At 42.7% G+C, this 24,618-nt stretch overlaps 1 protein-coding gene across 4 annotated transcripts in view; it reads left to right on the forward strand.

Annotated features, from left to right (window-relative positions):
* ankrd13b (ankyrin repeat domain 13B) overlaps nt 1-24,618 on the forward strand; it is a 45,025-nt gene that overhangs the window by 1,818 nt on the left and 18,589 nt on the right. Inside the window, exons 1-4 of one of the 4 annotated variants that reach the window (XM_085245267.1) lie at nt 45-632; nt 735-880; nt 22,742-22,877; nt 23,828-23,952. In XM_085245267.1, coding sequence (XP_085101393.1) covers nt 773-880; nt 22,742-22,877; nt 23,828-23,952 — 369 coding nt within the window. In that variant the 5' untranslated portion in view covers nt 45-632; nt 735-772. Of the gene's footprint in view, nt 1-42; nt 881-22,741; nt 22,878-23,827; nt 23,953-24,618 lie in introns of those variants that run through there. The other 3 variants (XM_085245268.1, XM_085245270.1, XM_085245269.1) reach the window with 3 other exon arrangements.

The raw sequence follows: 24,618 nt of genomic DNA on the forward strand, positions 1-24,618 counted from the left end.
TTCAATGGCTGAGCAGCTTTAGCAGTCAAATGAAACATTAAAGTGCTATTGATTTATTGGATTTATCTGTTTCATTTTTCTGTCGTGTCGACATGAAAATAATGCAGAATAAGAGTAGAGGAACTGAAAAAAATCAAGAAGGTAGGCTTTCATTTCAACTTTGATGAATTTTGTCTTTTGCTGTCATGTCGTGCGCTCCCCAGCCTTCTCCACAGTACGCCCACACCTCCTTTATAACACTCCTATGCTATGTGGGCCTGGTTCACTTTAAACGCATCATTTCGATTTCTTTTTTCTTTTTCACAAGGCATGTGTTTTATCAGAGCCCTGACAGCGGATTGGCTGAGTATGCGCCCATTTCATTGCAGCTTGTCAATGCATCTTTCTCAGTCACCACCGGATGGGAGGAGAGGAGGATAGACGCGTTAGAGTAGGCAGGGGAGAAAGAGAGCGAGGAAGAGAAAGCGAGAGGAGGAGGAACGGGTAGATAAGGAATAAAGGTGTAACCCAATCTACTGACACAATCAAGGGAGGGCTTTTTCCCCCCTTATCTTTATTTCTAAATGATTTCATGGGGCTTTGGCGTTTATTCTAAGCAGAGCGAGCAGGGAGCCATTCACTGTTTCTGACGCGTAAGGTTGCCCCTACACGCCTTTGGGCATCACCGCTGATGCAGGATGATAGGATTAATTGTATAGCGTAAATTTGTGACAAAGTATTCTTGCGATCCACAGTGAAGAAAGAGGAGGAGGAGGCAAACTATGATCCGAGGATGATTTCTGCTAAGAAAACTCCGGAGAAGAGTCGTTATCCTATCCACTATCTGGTGTGGCACAACAAACACCGACAACTGGAGAAGGAGCTTGCAAGGAACGAGCAGGTGAGACGGTGAGGGGGGTGGAAAGGCGATCAAACATATTTTTTTCGTTCCATATATAGAGCTATTTTACAGGCGATTATTAGGTATGTCGATCCATAGCTGTAGATAGTGGCGGAGAAGCTGCCATCCACGGACCACCTTATTCAAGAACCTTGCCGGTATTAACGCAGTTAATTGCTATAGGGTGGAGGGTGACACTTGTGGACCGTATCGTGCTCTCGAGTCTGTGATATTTTCTTATTGCCATTCATTTTGTAAACCACAGTGTGTCACAACAGGCTATACATGTCAGGTCTGTGCTGCGCATAGGTACCGGAAATACCCAGCCTCCCTGTAATGTAAATATGTATAGGAAGTTGTGTCAGGAGTTTATTCCTGAAAAAAAGGAAAATCAAAGTGAAACCTCATGGGGTTGAAATGTGTGTGTGTGTGTGTGTGTGTGTGTGTGTGTGTGTGTGTGTGTGTGTGTGTGTGTGTGTGTTTAAGCAGCTTTATTGTTATCTACTCAAAAGTGTAGGCTCTCCACCTTCCCACCAGCACCTAAACCCTTTGTGAGTGGGTGAGACAATGCAGATACTGTAGCATGTGGGCGAACAGTTGCCAGCGACCACAGTAAATACAGTAATAGAACCATTAAGATACACTATGGTCTCCAAATATGAGACATACAGTAATGGATGGATATTTGTCACAGCGGTAAAAAGGAAGGGACCAGATAACACGATAAGAATAACACGGTGTGTCATGTGAACAGATGCTTGTGAATTCAAACAAATACAGAGGAGAACTGCTTGCATCTTGCTCAAGCCATCATATTTCTACACGTGTGTGCACACATTTACGCACACTTGCCTACGCATGCACACCCTCACCTTCATGTGGTTATAAAATCATAACCTGGGGAGCCATTTCTTTAGACCAAAAATGGTCAGCTGTCAGTTCACCACAGTTCCCTGCATTTACAGTAACAGATTGTGGGAATGACATGTTACATTTAAATCCTCACCATAATAATAACTATTGCAAAACACATGGCACACCTCGCAGTTAAGAGGCTCTAAGAACAGACCTCTCATAGTCAAGTCAGGGCTAGAGGTGACATAGTCACTGCGTTTCATGCATAGAGGAGATGAAAATGAATCATGTGAGCTCTTGAGGCGGAGGAGACAAAAACTTTTCAAACCCTGGCTGCTGGCTGAGGGCTTAATTAAAACTGGAAGGGCACTCACTCTGAGAAAGCGCTCTTCATTCTTAGTCAATGCACTATCTTGCAATTTTAAAGAATCTGCTCCAAAAATGTAACAGGCCGTCAATGCTCCACTTCTTATTATGACGATTATTCAAACTCTACAGAGAAAACATACCTAGCCAAACATGTGCAGTCGAGTAGGTGTTCACTCAAAAACTGGATTAGTTGCTAACCTGGGAGACTGTCTCATATTTTCAAATGTCAAGATTTATACATTTAAAGCAAAGGTGTGCATCTTCAGTCAGTAGCTACACTTGCAGGGTCTCTTAAACAATGAAAGTGTCAGTGGGCCATTGATTGGTCGGTTTCACACTCAGAAATGCCCTAACAAATATTGGATGGATTGTATTGGATAGACTGCGTTACACTTAAGTGCAGAGCAGTTGTTCATGGTCCCCTGAAGATGAATCTCATTGCATTAAGTATTCCTGCTAACTGGGAAACGCTGGGAAATTTAAGGTGACGCAGTGAGAATCATTACAACAACCCAGTCGCGGGAAGGACTACAAACATTTTATCCATTTCCTGAAAGAGACACATCTGCCTTTCAAGCATCTCACTGTTGTAATGTATAATAATGGAATTTCTAATGGCCAATGTCAAGCAACACAGGTAGATGCTGACCTGCTCGCACCTTTTTATGAAAGTAGCTCGCTAATGATATACCTCTAGCTTGTAATTATTAACTGTCTTTGCATTACTTCTGTACTTTGTGCGTCCCTCCCTCGTGCCTATAATTCGGCAACAGTAGGCAGCTCATATAGTTTATACCATATATTATTATTGTATTTATTTTGCCACCATCTAAGTGTGTTAATGAAGTATTAAATATTAACACATTACTTTACTGTAGCTAATATTTCACATCACGGTCAGTAAACAGAAACTTCTGGCCAGGTTTGGTTTACACAGGCTCAATAAATTTGCCCTCATAGCTCCATAGTAATTCATTTTTCAGGAACTCTTGTATCCATAAATATTTTATAATGCAAATTTTTATTCCTCTTCTGCTGTGCATTGGAACCTCCTACTTTTTTTCTTTTTTTCTTTTTAAACTAATCCAACCAGATCGTCTGCTACTTGTTTTTACTGCATTAGAGCAAACAAAGTGCTAAATGTGCAAATGAACTTTAGTAAATAAGCACAGCTGATCATCTTCCAGTTGCAAGTTATTTTTATTGCACTTTATTTCAGTTACAGTACACTGGGCAATGTCTACCAACTGTCATTATGCACCCTAGGTGTATATGAAATTTAAAACAGTGGTAAGATTACAGTCTGTTTTCTCTCCTTGCTTATATTAGAATATAACTTTAAAGATATTTCCAAGAACATAATGATTTTTTTCCCACATATTCCTTGCATTTTCCCTGCCAGCACCAGGTGTGTTTTCTCAGAGTCTAAAGCTCAACGTGTATGTGGTGACAGGTCGCAAACTACAGCAAAATGTCTCTTCATGTGATTGTATGCTCATGCGGATTATGTTATACAATCCTGCAAACCTTTTCCTCGTTTTATAAACCAATGTCAGCTTTAAGAATTAGCATTATATCCATGAACTCATTTGTGATGCATTACTTGGTATGCTTTATACAATCAACTCCTAGAACCCAGTTGCAGTACTTGTGTTGCCGCCTAAACTAGGACAGCCTGCATGCAGCAAGCTTGGACTCTCAGCTTCTAGCAGTCACAAACCTGTGAAACACTCAAGCGAGCACATTAGTGATGTTGATCTCAGGTGTCGGGAAGTATTCTAGATAGCTGTGGCACTTCCACGGGAGGGGACAAAACAGGACTTTTAAAAATTTTGTCTTTTTTTGTAATAACTGCAGACAGCGATGGAGGTTGAATACTTCAAGTTAACTTTATATTCATTTTTCCCAAACTTCTAAAATCCCTGCCTGAGTAAACTTGAGCCCAAGGTTGCCTAGTCTGTCCGAGACCTACTTGGCCTGCCCTGCTGCTCAAAAGCAGGACACTGTTTGAGATTTATTGGCGTGAACTTTGATTTCCATGCTCAGATATGGAATATTGCTGAAGTGAAAATCAAGGCCACTAACCTACTTTTGCTCACTGGCCTAGTGTGATAGTTTCCAGCTAGGGCAACCAAATGAGAGGAAACACAGAGGAGGAAACATAAGTGTTTGACCAAAAAAACAAAAAAAAAGTGTGAATGTAAAGATATAGGTAGTAGGTTAAATCTTGTATGCACTGCACTTTGGAGAGCAGATCTGCTGAAAACCAATTTTATACAGTAACTTTCTCACACTGTAGTAGCGGGCTCTAGCTGCAGTAAGCCACCAGAAATTGCCGGAATGATTGCGGATTTCAAGATTTGTGTGTGTGACATCAGACAGATAACAAAAAAATAATATACCTTGGTCAAACATGCATGATAAACCCAATGATTCTTAAGAGGCGTGCTAAAGAATATTAGAGGCATAAGCATATTCCCAGTTCTCATAGTGTCATATGAGAGGAATTAAAATGATACGGCCCAGATAACAAAGACAGTATTTTGCAGAACAGTGTAATATCACTGACCTCTGCGTTACACCTCAGTAATCTATGATCAGACTTATCATTTCGCCATGTGCATACATCAAATATCCGGCACTGATTCGGTCCACAGTCTTATTTCCTTCCTGTAATGCAGTGACTGGATGGTTTAACATGAAACTCAAGCTGTCTTTTTTTTCTTTCTTTTTTTTCTTAAATGGATTTTTTGCAAGACTTCCACTATTAGAGTGTAGCATGCATGTACAGGTATCGTTTGTGAGAAGATAACAGGTTAGGTAAGATTGGGAATGGTACAATAAATGCCAGCTGACCTTGGATAAAACCACCAATAAAAAGAAGGAGATGGAAAATAAGAAGGAAAAACAAGCAGCGGTGGGTTACAAAAGAAAAAAAGAGAGGATGAGAGATCCTGGGGTGAGATTCTTAGCCGCTTTTTTACCACAGCTTTGAGTTAAGGAGTGCACTAACAGCCGGCTGGGTAACGAGAGGCGGAATTGGAAATCAAGGAGGCAAACACTGACAGTCTGAACCGAGGAGCGGAGGCACAAACAAGGTAATGACAGGAGTGAAGACAGAGAGCAGAGAAGTGAAGAGGAGGTGGGGAGGAAATAATGACAGACTTTGACCATGAGCAGACTCTGTTTGGGTTGTGCAGAAGTGCAGCGTAATTGAAAAAGAACAGGGCCATGTAAGGAGTGATGGTCTATCTTAGGACAAAGCCAGGAAATGACAGAAAGATTTCTCTGTTGCTGTTTCTTGTCTTCTCTGCACCTCTTTGCTTCCCCCCCCCCCCCCCTCCTATCAGAGCTGGTTTGATTATGATGCCCTTGGCGAGGTACTAATGTTACATCAGTATTATAAAATCTTATGCCGGAGTGCTAGCTTGAGGGGAATGGAGCCATAAATTAAGGCTCTCGGGTTCATTGGCTTCACTATAGGCCGGAATCTTTATGCTGAGCAGCTGCTATCTGATCGCACCTGACTACGAGCACATACTTCTCTTCCTTCTTCCCAAGTCGCATTTCCCTCAATGTCTAAAGTTGTCTTTATCCTCTTTCCCGAGTGCTTTCCACCCCTCGTTATCTCCCAAGTATCCATCCATCAAACCCACCCTACCCTTTTTTCTTCTGTGTAATAAAAATCCAATTCCAGATTTCAGGGGCCACGTATGCTGGGTTGGGTCATACTTAGAATAGAATAGAATAGAATAGAATTCAACTTTATTGTCATTGCACATGCACAGGTACAGGGCAACGAAATGCAGTTTGCATCCATCCAGAAGTGCTTTAGTGATATAGATATATTACAATATATATTAGCAATAATATAGATATGTGAGTATATTACAGAAATGGGTCTATTATGTTATAATGTACACGGTATGAAGTATGTTGTGAATATTCTATAACTATAAGTATGTACAGGCTGTAGTGAGTACAAGCTATGTACAGGATATGAACAGGATATAAATATGAAAAACTATACAGAATATGAAATAAATAACTTTACAGAATCTGGGATATACAGCTATACAGAAATGGGAACTATGCAAGTTGTAAACAGTTGTAGGATTAAAGATTATCGAATGTACAGAATGATTATTTACACAGAGCTATACAGTAGTGCAGTTAAGATAAGTGAGGGTGTAGATAGTTTCTACAGAGGCTATATAAAGTGCTAGTGGTTGTGAGTGGTGGTTCAGTCCATGTTATTATTGTGTGTTTGAGGGTACAGTTGTCCATTGTGGGTGTGTGTATGTTCAGTCCATGAGTTTAACGTGGGTCAGATGTCAGGAGGCAGAGTTCAGGAGTCTGACAGCTGTGGGGAAGAAGCTGTTCTGGTACCTGGTGGTCTTAGTCCGGAGGCTCCTGTGGCGCCTCCCAGAGGGCAGGAGGGTGAAGAGTCCATGTGATGGGTGACTGGGGTCTTTGATGATTTTCCCAGCCCTTTTCAGACACCGCTTCCTGTAGATGTCTTTTATGGCAGGAAGTGGTGCTCCGGCGATGCGCTGGGCAGTTTTCACGACCCTCTGCAACGCCTTCCGGTCCGAGGCAGAGCAGTTCCCGTACCAGACTGTTATACAGTTGGTCAGGATGCTCTCGATGGTGCAGCGATAGAAGTTCACCAGGGTGTCTGAGGACAGGTGGTTCTTCCTCAGAGTCCTCAAGAAGAAGAGGCGCTGGTGAGCCTTCTTGACCAGCTTGGAGCAGTTGGTCGTCCAGGTGAGATCCTCGGAGATGTGGACTCCCAGGAACTTGAAGCTGCTCACACGCTCCACAGCCGTCCCCTTAATGTGGATGGGTGGATGTGGGTCAGCATTCCTCCTGTAGTCCACGATGAGCTCCTTGGTCTTCTCGGTGTTAAGCATCAGGTTGTTTCTGTCGCACCACTCAGCCAGACGATCCACCTCCTCCCTGTAGGCGGCCTCATCGTTGTCACTGATGAGGCCAATCACCGTGGTGTCATCTGCAAACTTAATGATGGTGTTGGAACCATCAGCAGGTCTGCAGTCGTGGGTGAAGAGGGAGTAGAGGAAAGGGCTCATCACACAGCCTTGTGGTACACCGGTGTTCATTGTGATGGTAGATGAGCAGCGGTTATCCAGCCGGACATGTTGGGGGCGGTTGGTCAGGAAGTCCAGTAACCATTTGCAGATGAGGGAACTGATACCCAGGTCTGCTGGTTAGGCTGCTGAAAGCTTTTAACAAATAGAGAGTGCAAAGAGAGTGTATTAGTGATAGACAATAAATACAATAAAACAAACTTTAGTTGTCTTTGTTAGGCAGACATGTAAAAGCAGGGCTTAATAATGCAGTACAGTTCAAAAAGACTTGAACCTCAGGAGGATGTTTTGATGCTTCTCTTGATTACTATTGTGAATCACCTCGAGAAATGGGAAAGCATTCCCTCTTCTGAATAGCTAAACCGCTTCAGTGTCGACATTTTCTGGCTTTCGATAGGAAAACATTTAGGTGGCTCATGAGCCCACATGGGAAGGTGCTAGTTTTCTTTAGATTATTTTAAATACTATACTTTTTATGCGGTTATGTTCCACTTATGTTCTTGACAAGGCCAGTCTGAAATCTGAAAACAATTTGAGGACTTGTAAGAAAAGCAAATTGGAAAATTGGTGATTTGAATTGAATTATCAGGAATTTATGCTGCCAAGCTTCTAATGAAAATAAAACTGGCTGGAGAGCCTCATCAGCCTGCAACCTCCCCCGTTCAGTAATCCATCTGTCTAAGCAGCTACAACTGAGTGGCATCCAGTTTTTTAAGTACACCTATTAAGCTGCTCTTTAAGACAAATGTAGCAGCCAATCACATGGCAACAACTCAAAGCATTGAGATACAGTCAAGACAGCCTGATGAAGTTCAAAGGGAGGATCAGAAAAGAAAGGTGATTTAAGTCACTTTGAATGTTGTATGGTTGTTGATGCCAGACAGGTTGGTCTGAGTGGTTTAGAAACTGCTGATCTGCTGGGATTTTTCCCACACAACCATCTCTGTGGTTTACAGAGAATCCTCCAGTGAGTGTCAGTTCTTTGGGTGGAAATGTTTTATTATTGCCAGATGTCAGAGGAGAATGGTGAGAGTGCTTTGAGCTCATAGGACGGCAACAGTAACTTAAATAACTGCTCGTTATATCCAAGATATACAGAAGAGCATCTCTGAATGCACATGTGGAGCCTTGAAGCAGATGAGCTACAGCAGCAGAAGGCCACACTGGGTGCTACTCCTGTCAACTAAGAACAGGAAACTGAGGGTACAGTTTCCTCAGGCCTTCCCTGGTCTGATGACTCTCGATTTCTGTTGCAACATTCAGATGGTCAGTATTTGGCGTAAACAACCCAAAATGATGTAATAGTGTGGAGGACATTTTCCTGGCATAATTTGGGCCTGTTAGCACCAACTGAGCACCAACACCACAACACCACAGCCTACCCGAGGACTGTTGCTGACCATATCCATCCCCTTATGACCACACTTTATCATCTCAAACTGGTTTCTTGAACATGACAACGAGTTCATTGTACAGTTACCAGATATCAGTCTAATAGAACACCTTTAGGATGTGGTGGAACAAATCTGCAGCAACTCTGTGTGCACGTTGTTGTATCTATGCCATTAAAATAAGGCAAAGGGGCTCCAGCCCAGTACTAGCAAGGTGTAGTGAAGCACGGTAGGAAAGAGAATATTAAGACTTAAGGCTGCTTTGTCAGTCAAATCCATGTTCCCCTCTGCACCTATACTTACTAGAAAAGCCCCCAGGAGAATTCCTGAAGATGCAATCACAACCTTCAAAGGAAAACTGGATAAAAATGTAACTTTATTTTTAGAGTTTAGACATATTTAGGGTTTTGCACTCTTTGATTATAATTTTTAGGTTAGGTCGAGAATTTAATTCTTCAAACAACCACCTTAAATTTGCTGTTTTCATTATGGAAGAGGTTACCATGGTAACCTGTTTCTCATAATAGTATAGTAAGGATTGTTTAATCATGGTTAGTATGTGGTGTTTTCTACAGAGTATCACAAACTGGGGCTAAACTCCCTTCTTTAAGTTTAGCTGCTGTCCCTCAAATAACTGGGCTTCCAAGATATTGTTAGCAATGGTGAAATTAGCTCTTAATTAAGCTAACAGCACACATTACATATTTGAAGAATTACAGTGTCCATACATATTTGTACACTGATGTGGTCCTGTTGGCTTCATCAGGTGATGGCCTCCAGCTCGCCTTGGAACGGTTCGCAGCGTTGTTTGAAGCAGTGGGAATCAGCACCTCCAAATCTGAGGCCATTGTCCTCAGCCGGAGAAGGGTGGAGTGCCCACTCCGGGTCAGGGACGAGACCCTGCCCAAGTGGAGGACTTTAAGTATCTAGGGGTCTTGCTCACGAGTGATGGGAGAAGGGAGCGGGAGATCGACAGACGGATTGGTGCAGCGACTGCAGTGACGCGGATGCTGTACCGGTGTGTTGTGTTGAAGAGAGAGCTGAGTGTAAAAGCAAAGCTCTCAATTTACGTCTACGTCCCTACCCTCACCTATGGCCACGAACTGTGGGTAGTGACCGAAAGAACGAGATCACGAATACAAGCATCGGAAATGGGTTTCCTCTGAAGGGTGGCTGGCCTCTCTCTTAGAGATAGGGTGAGAAGTTCATCCATTGAGGAGGGGCTCAGAGTAGAGCCGCTGCTCCTCCACATCGAAAGGAGACAGTTGAGGTGGTTTGGGGATCTGACAAGGATGCCCCCTGGGCGCCTCCTGGGTGAGGTTTTCCGGGCATGTCCCACCGGGAGGAGGCCCCGGGGCAGACCCAGGACACGCTGGAGAGATTATATCTCTCGGCTGGCCTGGGAACACCTTGGTGTTCCCCCAGATAAGCTGGAGGAGGTGGCTGGGGAGAGGGAGGTCTGGGCTTCTCTGCTTGGATACATATTTGGATAAATGTGTGTGAATGTGCTGTTAGAACGGCAAGAACGGCATGAACACAGGAGTCTCAGATTTCAGTGCACAACCATGAATATAAATGCAGTGATAGATGACAACACATCCAGACCTTCGGACTCCATTCCAAAGGTCTGGATGTGTTGTCATCCAGATGTGACACGTCCAGACTCGTCTCAGTAATTTCCAAATATGATTCAGGATACTGAACCAAATCAGAACCGTGACAGTGGCAAATCTAAATATATGGATTTGCTGTGCTGCTTTGCAGCTTGGTTTCGAGATGCATTGCTAATTATGCTGTTTTTCATCCATTTTAGCAAATCCAAGGCACTTGAATTTGACAGATGCTAATGAATGATGTACACAAACAACAATGACAAAAAAACAGCCCTTTGCTCTCAACATGAGCAAGAGCTCAGTGCAGCCGTCTCTTGCCACGCCACCAGGTTTACCTGACATTGCTGCATAATTCAAAAGCTGACACACACACACACACACGTTCACCAAAGAAAGAAAGTGACAGCTGTGGCTGTTTCACTCCAGTAGGCGACATTATGTGATTATGTTCATTTATAGCATATGCACTGACGCTGCCATTCAAACAGAAGATTATGCCTGTGTCTTATGCAAACGCAGTGCTGTCCCTCCACACACGTGTACTTCCTGGTGTTTTGGTGACATGTGCTAGCTCAAACAAAAAGGTGTCAGCACCTTTAGATAACCATCACAGAGGCTTTGTATTTGCTCCTGTTGCCACGCTGGCAGGTCCACTGGCATCCCACACTGTTCGCGCTGTCTTGATTCCTGCCCCATGTCTTCCTGTCTGTCTGCAGATCTAACCTGTTGAGAGATTATAGCTGACAATGAACAGGCTAAGCTCAGTGAAACAGAGAAACATTAGATATGCTGAAAAGTAGGTCACCGTCTTCACTTGATGATTTGGTCTTACTTCCACTGTTAGAATTCACGGCATGCGCCTGCACAAGTAGAAATGAAATGCAACTGTTTTTTTTAGAAGAGTGTGAGACTTCTGTAGAGGTTTTGTTGTTCTGCGGGGAGCCCTCTTCACCGGTCGTTTTACTCGTCGTGTCACCTGTGACGCAGGTTTTGTACTGTCTCTTTTATTTATTTTGGAAGCATTGCTATGATGAGACTAAATCAGGGTTTTGTGGGAGTGTAGCGTTTCTCTGAGCCTCCTCTGGATTGAGAATCGCAGAGGCGAGAAAGAGGGCAAGGGGAGGAAAAGTTATTTTTACACTCCTTTTTCCCTTTCCCACCCTCTGTTCCTATGCGCCCCGCGCACAAACATTTGAGAGGGCTGCTGTTTGTGAATATGCACACTTTGTATGTGTGTGTGTGTGTGTGTGGTGTTTGCATGAAAGATTGATGTTGGCCTAAGTACCTGCCAAGCTGCGTCAGGCCAGGCACACATGGAACGAGGGAGAGAGGGGGAGAAAAGAGAGTAGTGAGAGAAGGAGCAGATGCCACAGACAGAGATGCCTATCAATAATGCAACTTCCACTGAGCTCTCTGTTGATGGGAGGGCAGGAACAAATGAAAAAGAAGGGGTTAGAGGGGAAAGCACAAAAGAGTATAGTTTGGTTATAAAGAGCAGATATGGGTTAAGGAGAAAGAAAGAGAGAAGGAAAAAATCAAAACAGGCAAATAATCAGTGGATGATGCAAAAGATTAAATAGAAAAAATGGAAAAACAGATCTGCAACAAAGAGTAAAAAAAAGAAGGCATACACAGATGTTAAGAAAATAAAGGCATGGAAGAAAAATCTACACTGGCTCAAAATTGTATGCAAAGACATGCGGAGCTGCCAAAACCAGAGTCCCTACATCTCATTACAAATGTATGAAGTTTTCATCTGTCAACAGTGCCATCGTAATGAGATGATTGTCTTCTCATAATGAAATCAAACGGTTTGACATGGCGCTGATGATGACACTTCCTTCTTTTCTAAAAGACCAGGATCTTAGAAAGTGCACATGAGGAATATTGCAAAAGTGACAGGTTACACGGTAGTTCCCAGAGGAAGTGAGACTGGATCTCTCTATGCAAATAACCACATGCGTGTTTCTTCGGTAGCAGCAGTAGTAGATTTTTCAAGATACACCTGATATGGACAATTAATCAGTAATCTTTATTTGGTTGCATTTTATTTTATGATACAACTTTCGCATCTGTACGGTAAAAAACCTGTTGTGGCCCTCTTTTTCCTTCAGAACTACCTTAATTCTTTGTGACATAGATTGAACAAAGTGATGGAAATCCTCCTCAGAAACTATAGTCTATACTATGATGATAGCATGACACAGTTCCTGCACATTGGCAAGGAGCACATCCATGATATGAATCTCCTAATGGTGCTTTATTGGACTGGGATCTGGTGACTGTGATACTTGGGTACAGTGAACTCAGTGTAATGTTCGATAAACCAGTTTGAGATGATTTGAGCTTTGTGACTTGGTGCATACTGTCATCATAAAGGGATGGGCATGTTCAGCAACAATCCTCACGTAGGCTGTTTCTTTTTTAAATGATGTTCACTTGGTACTAATGGACCCAAAGTGTTCATTAGAAAATATCCCCCACATTATGTTTACACCAAATTAAGACCCTACCATCAGAATGTTGCAGCAGAAATCGTGAGTCATCAAACCAGGCAAGTTGTTTCCCATTTTTGTTCAACTTTGGTGAGTCTGTGCAAACTGTAGGCTCAATTTCCTGTTTTTAGCTGACAGAGTGGCACCCGGTGTTGTGGTGGTCACAATTGAGAGCAATTCTTCAGATTAGCAATAGGTGGATCTCAGCTTTCCAATTTCAATTAAAGTCAAAAACACAAAAATTACAGGAGAGGAGCAAAGTTCTATGGCAGCTGTTTTATTGAACAGTGCAGCTCAGCAAAACAGAAGGAAAAGCAAAGCTCCCCTAGGGTGTTCGCCGTAAGCGCATGCAGGTAGGGACCAACCCCACGTACAGACAGCAGAAAAAAGCCCTGAGGGCTTTCCCAGGCCCCCTTTTAAAGGTACCAGTAGTCCCACCTCCTGCTGCTGAGTAACTTTCCCACGAGCCCAGGAACAGCAGGTGCAGGGTCAAGTACGGGCCAGAGTTCAGGCAGGGCTCTGGCTGAGGGCCCGGCCCAAAGTGACACCCCTAGGTTAACCCTTTGCTTTGCCTTCTGACAATAGGTCACAACATGGTCAAAGGTCACACATTAGTACAGCAAATAGCATAGTTTTTGTGATAATCTTGTGATATTCATGTGAATAATACTTGACCTAACTACATCAAATATATGAGTTAAATGCATTACATAAAAATAAACACTCCAGTGTAGGTTTATAGTGTGTGTGTGTACATGACAGTGATCTCATTATGTTGTTTTCAGTATCTCTGATACCATGTAACATTTATTGTGTGCGTGTGTGTGTGTGTGTCACCGTGTGCCTAAAACTCTACATGAAAGTTACAGTATATATATATTCAGATAGATATATAGGTACAAATCCACCACATTAGATATATAGGTATACATGTCATACAAAAATCCACTACAGTGTGGTCTTCTGCAGCTGTAGAGATGCTCTTCTGTATACTTTGGTTATAACAAGTTATTTGAATTACTGTTGTCTTCCTATCAGTTCGAACCAGTCTGGTCATTGACCTCTGACCTCTGGTATCAACGAGGCATGAAGCTCTGTATACCCTAGAGATGGTTGTGTGGGAAAATCCCCAAAGACCAACAGTTAATGACTTTCTCAGATCCATCTGTCTGGCACCAGCGACCATGCTGGTTAGGTGTATCTGGAAAAGTGACCATGAATGTGGCAGTAGACAACTTATCTTAACCTTGTAATAACCGACAGGTCACAGGTCATAGGGGAAGTTTTAGGTTTAAGGTCAAGTTTCAGTATTTGAGAAAGTAGATGTTACCTTTACCTTGAAGTCTCGTATATTTATTTTGGCATTACATTCCCGACTGATGATGACAGAGGCAGAAAACCATGACTAGGCTAGATAAACCAGATCTTTTGTAACAGCTTACAAAAGCAGCTGAAGCAAAAATAAGACTCAAAGTAAAAATGGTATATATGCTAGAGAACTAATAAGGAAAATGGGAGCAAGTAGACAGGAAGGATGGGATGATGGGGATGGTAGGATCATTAGTGTTACTACAGTACAGAAAGCATGGCCTGGTTGTGCAGAAATTATATATTTGAAGAGCACGACAGAGGAAAAGCAGTGAACGTATGAACCAAGCAAAGTTGCGTCAGAACATGGCTGCATTTGGACACTCCGTCGTTCACTTTTCAGCACACACAAATAAAGCTGACTGCTCACTTACCTCCACCATTTATAGACTCTCCACCCCTCACAAACCCCCTCTGTCCTCCAGATTCAATGAATTTCTATAAGCTGACATTTGCTTTGCTTGTTTGGCTAGCCCTCAAAAGAGAAAACGTTTTCATTTTAATTTTAGTCATTTAAGCCTTTATTATTGATAGCTGATTGGCCTTTAGTGTCCTGCTGCTGACTCTTTTCACAGAAAGCTTTTTGGCAGGGAAACCACAGGTTGTTCGAATCACTTTAAATATGGCTGCATTTCCATTTCATGTCAGTTAGCTCCAGTGTCTTTATTATGCATGCTGTCTCGCTGTAAAGGCTTCCTACTCATGTTTCATGTCAACATACTGTGACAGCGTACTGTCTCGGGCGATCGTGGCTCAAGAGTTGGGAGTTCGCCTTGTAATCGGAAGGTTGCCGGTTCAAGCCCTGGCTTGGATAGTCTCGGTTGTTGTGTCCTTGGGCAAGACACTTCACCCGTTGCCTACTGGTGGTGGTCAGAGGGCCTGGTGGCGCCAGTGTCCAGCAGCCTCGCCTCTGTCAGTGTGCCCCAGGGTGGCTGTGGCTACACTGTAGCTGCCATCACCTGTGTGTGGATGACTGGTTATGTAAAGTGCTTTGGGGTCCTTAGGGACTAGAAAAGCTTATTTAGTACAGTCTTACCTTTAGTCAACTGAGAAATTTTTGCGCCAAGCACCTTCATCGCTAACTTTACATGACCACGATATACCATCCATTGTGATTTTGTTATGACGAGTGGAAGCTCAGAGATTAGTAGGGATGACATAATGTCCCTACTGTAACTACGGAATCACACAAGTCAAACAAGAGCAATTAGACTGCCCTGTGTGTGTGTGTGTGTGTGTGTGTGCGTGTGTGTGCGCGTGCATCTGTGTGTGTGTCTGTGTGTTTGCACTCAAGAAAGAAAAGCCCATTAGTAGTAAACAACTATTTTCTCTTGAGAATTCCTAGTTTGTAAATGGGGAGAGGAAATGTTGTTCATCATGATTTAGCTCAGACTGTGTGTGTGTGTGTGTGTGTGTGTGTGTGTGTGTGTGTGTGTGTGTGTGTGTGTGTGTGTGTGTGTGTGTGTGTGTGTGTGCGTGCGTCTTTTGTTTTTCAGCTGAACATTGTTCACATGTGAATGAGTAAGTATGTCAGTAAGTCTGCAGGTCAGCATGTCGTCGTGGGAGGACATTAGCTCTAAGTGGACTTAAGTGTTGCTCCAAGCTTTGTGTGTGTGTGTGTGTGTGTGTGTCTGTGTATGGACTCACTCAGTGGATATCTTTGTGTCACTGCTACTTGTCTACGTATGGCTCCTGTCTTCTATCACTGATGTTTTCTACTGTCACGATCATTACTTTAAACTCACAGTTTGAATTATAGCTCTGTTTGCTCTGCTAACTCCGAGCACTGTCTGTCACAATTTGTTCCTATCTCTGCTACTTCTGATGCAAATTGGGCCAAATGAGCTGCAGCAAATCTCTGCTGCTACAGTATGACACTGACGCTGTTTTCTCGTACTGCTTGAAGGTGTCATCACAACAAATGTCTCACATATTGAGTCGTGTTGTGTCGAAGATTTGACAGGGGTTAAGTGTCGCGTTGCTCGCGTTAGTTAGAAATTAAGGAGAGCTGATGATAAGCTGTTTCAGTCGATCTGTAATGGGGGGAGCATGGCCCTTTTAAATATATGTTTGGCTTTTAGAAAGATGCAGAGAAACCCTTTGGTGAGAATATGTGTGTGGCAGCAAGTTTATTATGCTCTCAGTCTTAACTTATAAGGTGCAAAAATAACAATAAGGCTAACTATTAAACACTAAGAGGCTGATGTGCTCTGATTGCAGGGATTTGTCACGCTCACTCAGACTGACTTCCAATTACCAACATAATGGGTTTTGCACATAATATTGTGTGCCTAGTATAATGCATTACAGAGAAGTGCTATAGGAAAACAAATGGAAAGGAGGGCGCTCGAGTGTAGTTTCATATCCACCTATCCATCTATCCAATTCAGTTCAATTTAATTCAATTCAATTCAGTTCAATTCTTTGTCCCACAAATCAGTTTAGCAGCATGGGTGACCAATGACAATATACAGGGGGACATATACCCATCCATCCATCCAATCCAGCCAAGTGGTGTAATCTCTTTAACCTGCCCTGGGTCTACCCCAGGACCTCCAAGAAAAACTAGGTGAGTTGCTATTCTGATGGCCTCTATTAGGGGAAAAGAATCGAGGCACAGAGCATAAGAGCCTCATCATGGCACAGACACTTGGAGGAGTGGTTGGTCAGCGTGAGCCTGGTGCCTGAGCCTTTACCCATGGGGCCTGGAAGGGCTCAGCCCAAATAGCCTTGAGTAGACCACCCTCATGTGTATCCGCCACCTGGAGGAGGAGCTAGAGACACTCCAATGTGCGTCTGTGTGTGTCAGCCAAAAGCAGAGGCTTTGGCCAACTTATCTTTGGCTGCCAAAATTGCCTTAAGGGGCATATATTCTTCTTCTCTCTTAGGAGAAAGGAATTATCTACATGAAAGTTCAGCGCTTTGTCCTGCTGTTTCTCTGTAATCCCATTATGTATTGTGTGCACTGCTTTTTGGCTGCATCCTGCACTCTCTGACCTGTCTCTTTCTAAATTCCCCTGTTCGCCTGTAATCACCCCCACTGGCATCCTTCCCTGACTTTATTTACCACTGTTTCTGTCACCTTCCACCTTGCCAAATGTTTCAGTTTATCCTCTCCCTTATTAGCACCCTTTCTTTCTCCCCCACGTCTCTCCCTTGGTCTCTCTTTCTGCCTCTGTGCTGCATTTCAGCTGTTGTTCAGCTGTTGTATCCAGAGTAAATTAAATCAAGTAGAGCTATAAAATAAGCTTAAACTGATAATCACCAAAATTACACAGGGACACTTAAAGGGAGAGCAGGTGTGAGACAGTAAAAGGGTCTTATGAAAACAAAATGAAGACGTTAGTAGCCCCCACCCCCCTTCCTTTCTTTCATTTATCTCATTTTCTCTAACATCATCTGGTTCTTGTCTCTGACTTTTTGTCTATTTTATGTGCTCACAAAAATATGTGTGGTTTCTTTCAAAAAAAAGAAAAAAAATCCATTTTAGGAGGTTGGTTTTCACACAAATCATCTTTTATTTTGTTTCTCTTTCTTCTTTGTGTTTACATGACAGAAGCCTGACTTCAGACCGTTCTGTGACTTTGACTGCTCTTCACGTTTATGCTGCACGAGCTCTCTACAGTTTCCCATAACACCGTGCTTGTGCTCGACATGCACACAGATGCACGGCATGGAAAATGGCTGCATTTGCATGATGCACAGTTCGTTATTCAGCACACGCAAAAACAAAGCTGACTGCTCTCTTTTTTCCGCCATGTTTTTCTGTAATAATCCACCCCTCGCACGCTCCCTATATTCTCCAGCCTACACAGCTCCTGAGGGACTCCCTCATGTTGTTGTCTCCCTCCAAACGCTCGTTCCCCTCCTGTTCTCCAGTCCTCACCTCCTCCCGCGTCTTCGTTTGGTGTCACCGTAACTCGCGAGAGCCGTCATTACTCTTTCTTTCTCTTCAGCCTGCTCCCTGTCCTCCCCTGTCTTAGTTAAAGTTTTGCCGACAGGCTTTCTCTTGCTACAGAAATTTCTCTGCCCACGTTATTTGTGTCCTTCTCTTTATCTCCCACTCTTTCTCTACTGAGTTGCTTTTGGAAGAGCTGTGGAGAGCGCATAGAGCTGTTAAGCAAAGATGTAGAGATCGCGCAGATAGACCACCCATTAACAGGCTGAAGCCATGGTATCATATTCTTATTATTGAGTTATGCTTTACTAAACTCAATCCAGCACATAACAAAAACATTTTAAAAGCATGTAATTACACTTGTCTTTTTTTTTTTACTTGTTGGCGACTTTGTGTCTCTTGCTATCTCCCCCGCCCCTCCACATTTGTGTTTGCAGGTTTTCTTCATTTCCCTTGCAAATAGGACAAACAGAGAGCCGCAGTAACTGATTGCTAATGTAACCACTGACTTCCCATCTAAGCTCACAGTGTGCGTTTCTCAGAAACTGCAGTTAGACTGTGTTGGACTTCCTTTGGGTCATATTCTATTCGGACATCATCCATCAAGTGCAGTATCAATGGCAGCTTCCTCATTCATTGCTCAAAAAATTTCCTTGAACACATTTACTCTTTCCACTGCTCTAGATTAGTAAGTGTCTTGAACTATCCTAGGTTTGATCTGCACAGCGTCACAGTATTACTATTACATATAATTACACCATAACAACAACACTCACTATTTTATTTTTTTTTATTCCTGGAAAGATTTTTTTTCATAGCCTCTTTAATGTCTTTATGAAAGTGCTGATTCCAAGACATGCTGCTCTTACGTCCAAGAGTAATCCTTAATTAAAATTCAAGCTCACAGCAGACTGCCTGAACTGACCTTGGATCTGCCAAGGCCGTGGATAAATGGGGCATCAGCAGCTCTGTTTAATTAGGTGGCAGATCTAAGATCAGTGCGGTAAAAACTGCTGAAGGAGTAACACTGTAAGAAAAAAGGGGGATGTTCTATGAGAGGGACGGACAGTTTCCTCCAGAGCAGTAGATATAAATGTAAAACTCTGTGTTTGTGACAGCTTACCTTCCTGGGTGTAAAAAATAAATAAGTGGATAAATAAAAACTTTGGGATTTACCACTGTGGGATGTTCCACGTTTGCAAATTATGTGCAAATATTTAACAGTGGGAAATACTAAACCCTGTAGGTAACACTGAGAGGCTGCAGCTTTTAGTAAACTCAGAGGAAAGACTCCTACTTACAGCTGCAAGCAACAAACCAGGATTATGATACACTCATCTCTATTCATCTAACTTCTGTGATGCTCTAATGTTATTCTTTATTGATAAAATTCATAAAATACACTTAGACCTGGACCCTAATGCTCAATGTAGCTTCTCTGTCCTAACTTCTCCCCCTTCTCACTTCCTCTCTGTTTTTCAACTTCCATCCTTAGCTGATATTGCTGATCTCATCCATAAATCAAAGCCTTCTACCTGCCAGCTCGATCCTATCCCCACTGTCCTCGTCAAAGCCTGCTTACTCCCTCTCCTTCCCCTCATATCTGCTATTATTCACTCTTCACTCACCACTGGAACTGTTCCTGCTTCCTTCAAAGTTGCTGCTATTACCCCAATTCTGAAAAAAACTGGTCTAGATCCCAACAACTTTAATAATTTTCGTCCTATCTCCAATCTACCATTTCTCTCAAAAATCCTTGAAAAAATAGTTGCTTCACAAGTCCATCTTCACCTAACTGATAATAACCTTTACGAACAGTTCCAGTCTGGCTTTCGTCCTCTACATAGCACTGAAACTGCTCTTATAAAAATAACAAACGACCTTCTTATAGCAGCTGATTCTGGTCTCCTCTCCATCCTTATCCTTCTTGATCTGAGTGCAGCTTTTGACACCATCTCTCATCCCATTCTCCTTAGCAGATTAGCTTCTATTGGTCTCTCTCACACTCCACTAGCCTGGTTTAAATCATACCTATCTGACCGCACTCAGTTCATTCAATTAAAATCCTTCACTTCTCAGCTTTCTCCTTTATCCACTGGGGTGCCCCAGGGATCTGTCCTCGGGCCCCTTCTTTTCATCATCTACCTTCTTCCACTCGGACATATTTTTCGTAAATATAATATTCAGTTCCACTGCTACGCCGATGACACCCAGCTCTATCTCTCTACCAAACCTGACTCTACTCTTCCTCCACCCTCCCTCATCCTCTGTCTAGCTGAACTTAATTCTTGGTTCTCCTCCAACTTTCTTAAACTCAACAGCAATAAATCGGAACTTCTTCTGGTTGGCACTAAACGACTGCTATCCAGAATTAACAATTTCTCTCTCACCATCAATAACTCGCTGGTCCCTATCTCTCCCTCTGTGAAAAGCTTGGGTGTCATTCTCGATAGCACATTATCCTTTAACTCACATATCAACAATATTACACGTGCAGCATATTTCCAACTCCGTAACATTAATCGCCTCCGCCCCTTCCTCACACCTCACGCCACTGCCATTCTCATCCATAATCTTGTTATCTCTAGAATTGACTACTGCAACTCATTATTATTGGGCCTTACACAAAAATCTATCAACAAGCTCCAACGTGTCCAGAACTCTGCTGCCCGTATTATTACTAGGACTTCTTCTACCCACCACATCTCCCCAATCCTGAAGCAACTTCACTGGCTCCCGGTCAAATTTCGCATCCATTTTAAAATAATTCTGTATACATTCAAGGCTATTCATTCTCTCTCTCCACCGTACCTCTCTGACTTATTACAGATGAAGCTCCCATCCCGCTGCCTCAGATCTTCATCTTCTCTTTCTCTCTCTGTTCCCTCTGCTCGTCTGATCACAATGGGAGGGAGGGCCTTTAGCTGCTCTGCCCCTCGACTTTGGAATTCCCTACCCCCGGACCTCAGAAATATTAGTTCATTCTCTCTTTTTAAGTCCACCCTCAAAACTCATCTGTTTAAAATGGCCTATTCTTAAATTTCTGTATGTTTTAACTTTTATCTTCTATTTTTATCATTGTGTATATTTCCAGTTTTTATCTGTTGTACAGTGTCCTTGGGTGCTTTGAAAGGCGCTATTTAAATAAAATGTATTATTATTATTATTATTATTACTTAATGTCATTTATACCCTTAGACAGGCCTGTTAGTGTACCTCCAGCACACACACATTATCAAAAGATAAGTAATGGCAACCCCGATCTACTCACAGAGTAGTAGCTACTTTTACCAAACTAACAAATATTAAAACTAAGCATATTACTTTTTCAAGTTCACAAACTCTTTTCATTTTTTTGTTTCAAAACTCTGTTTTTTATTTTTATTTTAGTTAATTTAAATGTTTTTTCACATCTAGTTGACCTCTGACCTTGACCCCAAGGTCAGAGGTCGAATATTCTGAAAATCTTGTGAATGCTAAAACTTGAGAACAAAGCGATGAAGGATTTTTAAACTGATACCATCTTCCAGGAGGCTGAGGGGTAACCTTTTCTACTCCTAACACTTGTCAAGAAAGCCATAAATGTGTGGGGATTTTTTTATTATTATTATTTCAAAGGCAGAGCTCATTTGGAAGAACTGAACATGATTTATCAAAGTATAGAGTCTAGATTCTGGTGGTCAAGACTTGTACGAGGATGGCCAGCATGAGAAGATGGGGAGGAGGTGGGCTGAACAAATGACAGTCTGAAAGACAAAATGATAGAAGAGAGGCAGATTGAGTCAAAGGAGGCAGGGAAAAAATGATTAAGCCAAAGGGGAAGGAGAAGTGATGGGTGTATTTAGGCACAAGGCTTGTTTCGGGACTTGATAAAGCAGGTAACACTTCCTACTTCTTACTCCAGGAACACTTTATTTGTTTGTTTGAAAGCTGTACCAAATAGCAGAGGCTGCAGCGAGCTAGCCTTGTGAGCATCTAAAACTGGCAGTTGCTTTCTACCACACTTTTCACATTTGAGGGCTTTAAAAGCCTCCTGCCTTTTAATTTTCTGTATCAAAGCACTGGTATGATTGATGTGAAAAGATTAACACTAATGTAGTATGGCTGCCTAATGAGGCCTTGTTGACATGCTTCTAAATTCAGAGTGGAGAGCTGAGAGCTGAAGTGTAGCCTCAAGCTGTAAAAGCTTACTAAGAAAAAAAAAGTGTATTTTTGGTGACAAAGAGGCTGTAGGTTATATATTTTTGCTTAATTGCACAGCAGGTTGAAAAGAGACGCTTATTTCTGTTACCTGCCCACATGTTTTTTTTTTCACCAAGACTCATACTGGAACACTCTCTGAAACTTTATTTTTCAAGTGTTCAGGAGCAGCAGACAGTATAACACATAAAATGTTGTGTGATACGTGTGTTTGTGGCTGTGTTTGTGTGTCCAGAGGCCTGTTTAACAAAGCAGGTAGTACACTCTATGTTTACCCAAACCCAACACATCCAGCCCAGAAAATAAGTGGAGTACAGAAGTGTAGTGCCCAGCCATGTAGGAGTGGTGACAGATCAATTAGCACCTGTCTCTCCCCGCATCTTTCTGCTGCTACCGGCACAGTTATGTCTCTATTATATGTTTTTCTGTTGCCACTCCTCTATCTGAGCCACAAGAGCATTACATTGATACACAAGTAACCCCAATTCCTACTCAAATAGATCCTTCTTAATTTATACATTTAGGATTTTAACATCTTCCTCCGCCTTCTATTTTTGCATCCAGACCGATTTAGAGTCTCTGGACCCTCGCGGTCGTACTCCTCTTCACCTCGCTGTCACGCTGGGCCACCTGGACTGCGCCAGGGTCCTGCTGCAGCACGGCGCTGACGTTAGCAAGGAGAACCGCAACGGATGGACAGGTGAGTGAGTGCACATGCTGTGTGGAGTTTATTTGTGGTAATGCGAGCAGTGCACAGCATGCATAAGCTGTATCTGGAGGGTGGTGGTACATTTTGGAAACTTAGTGACCTTATAATACATTTTATCGTACATCTTTGTACACCTTTTTTGTTTGGAAAATGAAAACCAAAATCTCATCTCTGCTGGCACATTTAAAATTTGGTTTTGTGCTCTTGCAGTGGGAAGATAATGGAGTTTGAAATCAGTTCTTTTTTGTAACTTTTATTTTTCCATTTGTGCCCAAAATATGATCTCACCTTAAGTTTCTTGTTTTTGCTGTCATCTCCTCTCTTTTTTGTGGCTTTTCTCCCCTGACGTTGATGATTTAAGTGCAGTGCACTGAATCTAAGTTATTTCAATGAATCAATAGTTGAAAAATACTGAGTCCATATATTTTGTTTACCTTTACCTGCTCACTTACCCTCACAGTGGTAGCCCTGTCAAGAGTAAGTTTCACGCATACCACACTAGTAAAACTGCTTCTTCTTCTTTTTTTTTACATTAGGCCAGAAAATAGAGCTGCTCTTCTAGTTGTAAATGTGAAACTAATGCTACCAAGAGCAGTTCTCCATTGCATTATTTGCCTGGCTGTGTGAAACAAAGGAAGACGTTATATCAGCATGCTAACCAAACAAGCATCATGCCTGTGTGATCGTTGCATCTTTAAAATGTCACACAAATACACACACCAGATAATATAGCGTGTGTGTGATAGTTCAACTCACAAAGTGTGCTGTTCAAGTGTAAGGACAGCTGATCAATGATGGGTGAGACGCAGTAATTGGTGGTTCCAGCTTCTCCTTTGGCCCACTTCAGTTTTGGCAGTTCTCACTGCCCCCTTTAAATTGTTCATGTACATAAATTTTAGATGAAGCCTGAGTGACTGGTTCTGTTTTACTCTCCCTCTCAGTTCTTCAGGAGGCAGTGAGTACCAGAGATCCGGAGCTGGTGCGTCTCGTGCTTCGTTACCGTGACTACCAGAGGACTGCCAAGAGACTGGCGGGCATCCCCGTCCTGCTGGAGCGACTGCGCCAAGTGCGATTTCACACAAGCACCCATAAGCACACACACGCGCTGTAGTGCACAGGTTCATGAAATAAGTGTGCAAGCCATGTGGGTGATAAATATGGAAGCTATAAATGCATTTGAAATGTAAATAAGTCTTTTTCAAATTTACATGCAAATTTGCTTTTCCCACGAGATCCTTTCTGAAGGTATTAATAGCTTTCTTTAACAAGGGCGATACACTCAAAGGATATGTCTCCATGTTGCAAAGCGCTCTCTCCCTCTAATCTGACTCATAGCTGTTCCCTAAGGACCTCAGGATTGCCCTGTTTGAAGGCAAAAAAGCAGTGATGGACATGCCGAGGCTGCCCGTACAGGAGGTTAATGGTTAGAAGCCTGCAGCAGCAGATTGTGTTGGAGCTGTTGCACAAAACAGTGACAGCGATGCAGGGATGTGCCTCCAAACTGTCTGACTTCCTGTGTATCTGCTCCTGCCGGCTCCCTGATACACACAACACCCTCACACTGTGAAAACAGCAAGGAGCACTGGCACTCAAACGCACTCGCACACGAACCCGCGAGCGTTACACACATCTCATCCTTCTTCATCTGCCGCTGCTCTCACCCACATTATTGTCCTCTCCATCCCTCCATCCATCACTTCTATTATTAACACACACACACACATATGCAGAC

Source organism: Mchenga conophoros, linkage group LG14, assembly GCF_057382185.1.
Source record: "Mchenga conophoros isolate Kocher_MC1m ecotype Shallow Benthic linkage group LG14, M_conophoros_male_GT1.1, whole genome shotgun sequence".
In the NCBI taxonomy this organism is placed as follows: Eukaryota; Metazoa; Chordata; class Actinopteri; order Cichliformes; family Cichlidae; genus Mchenga; species Mchenga conophoros.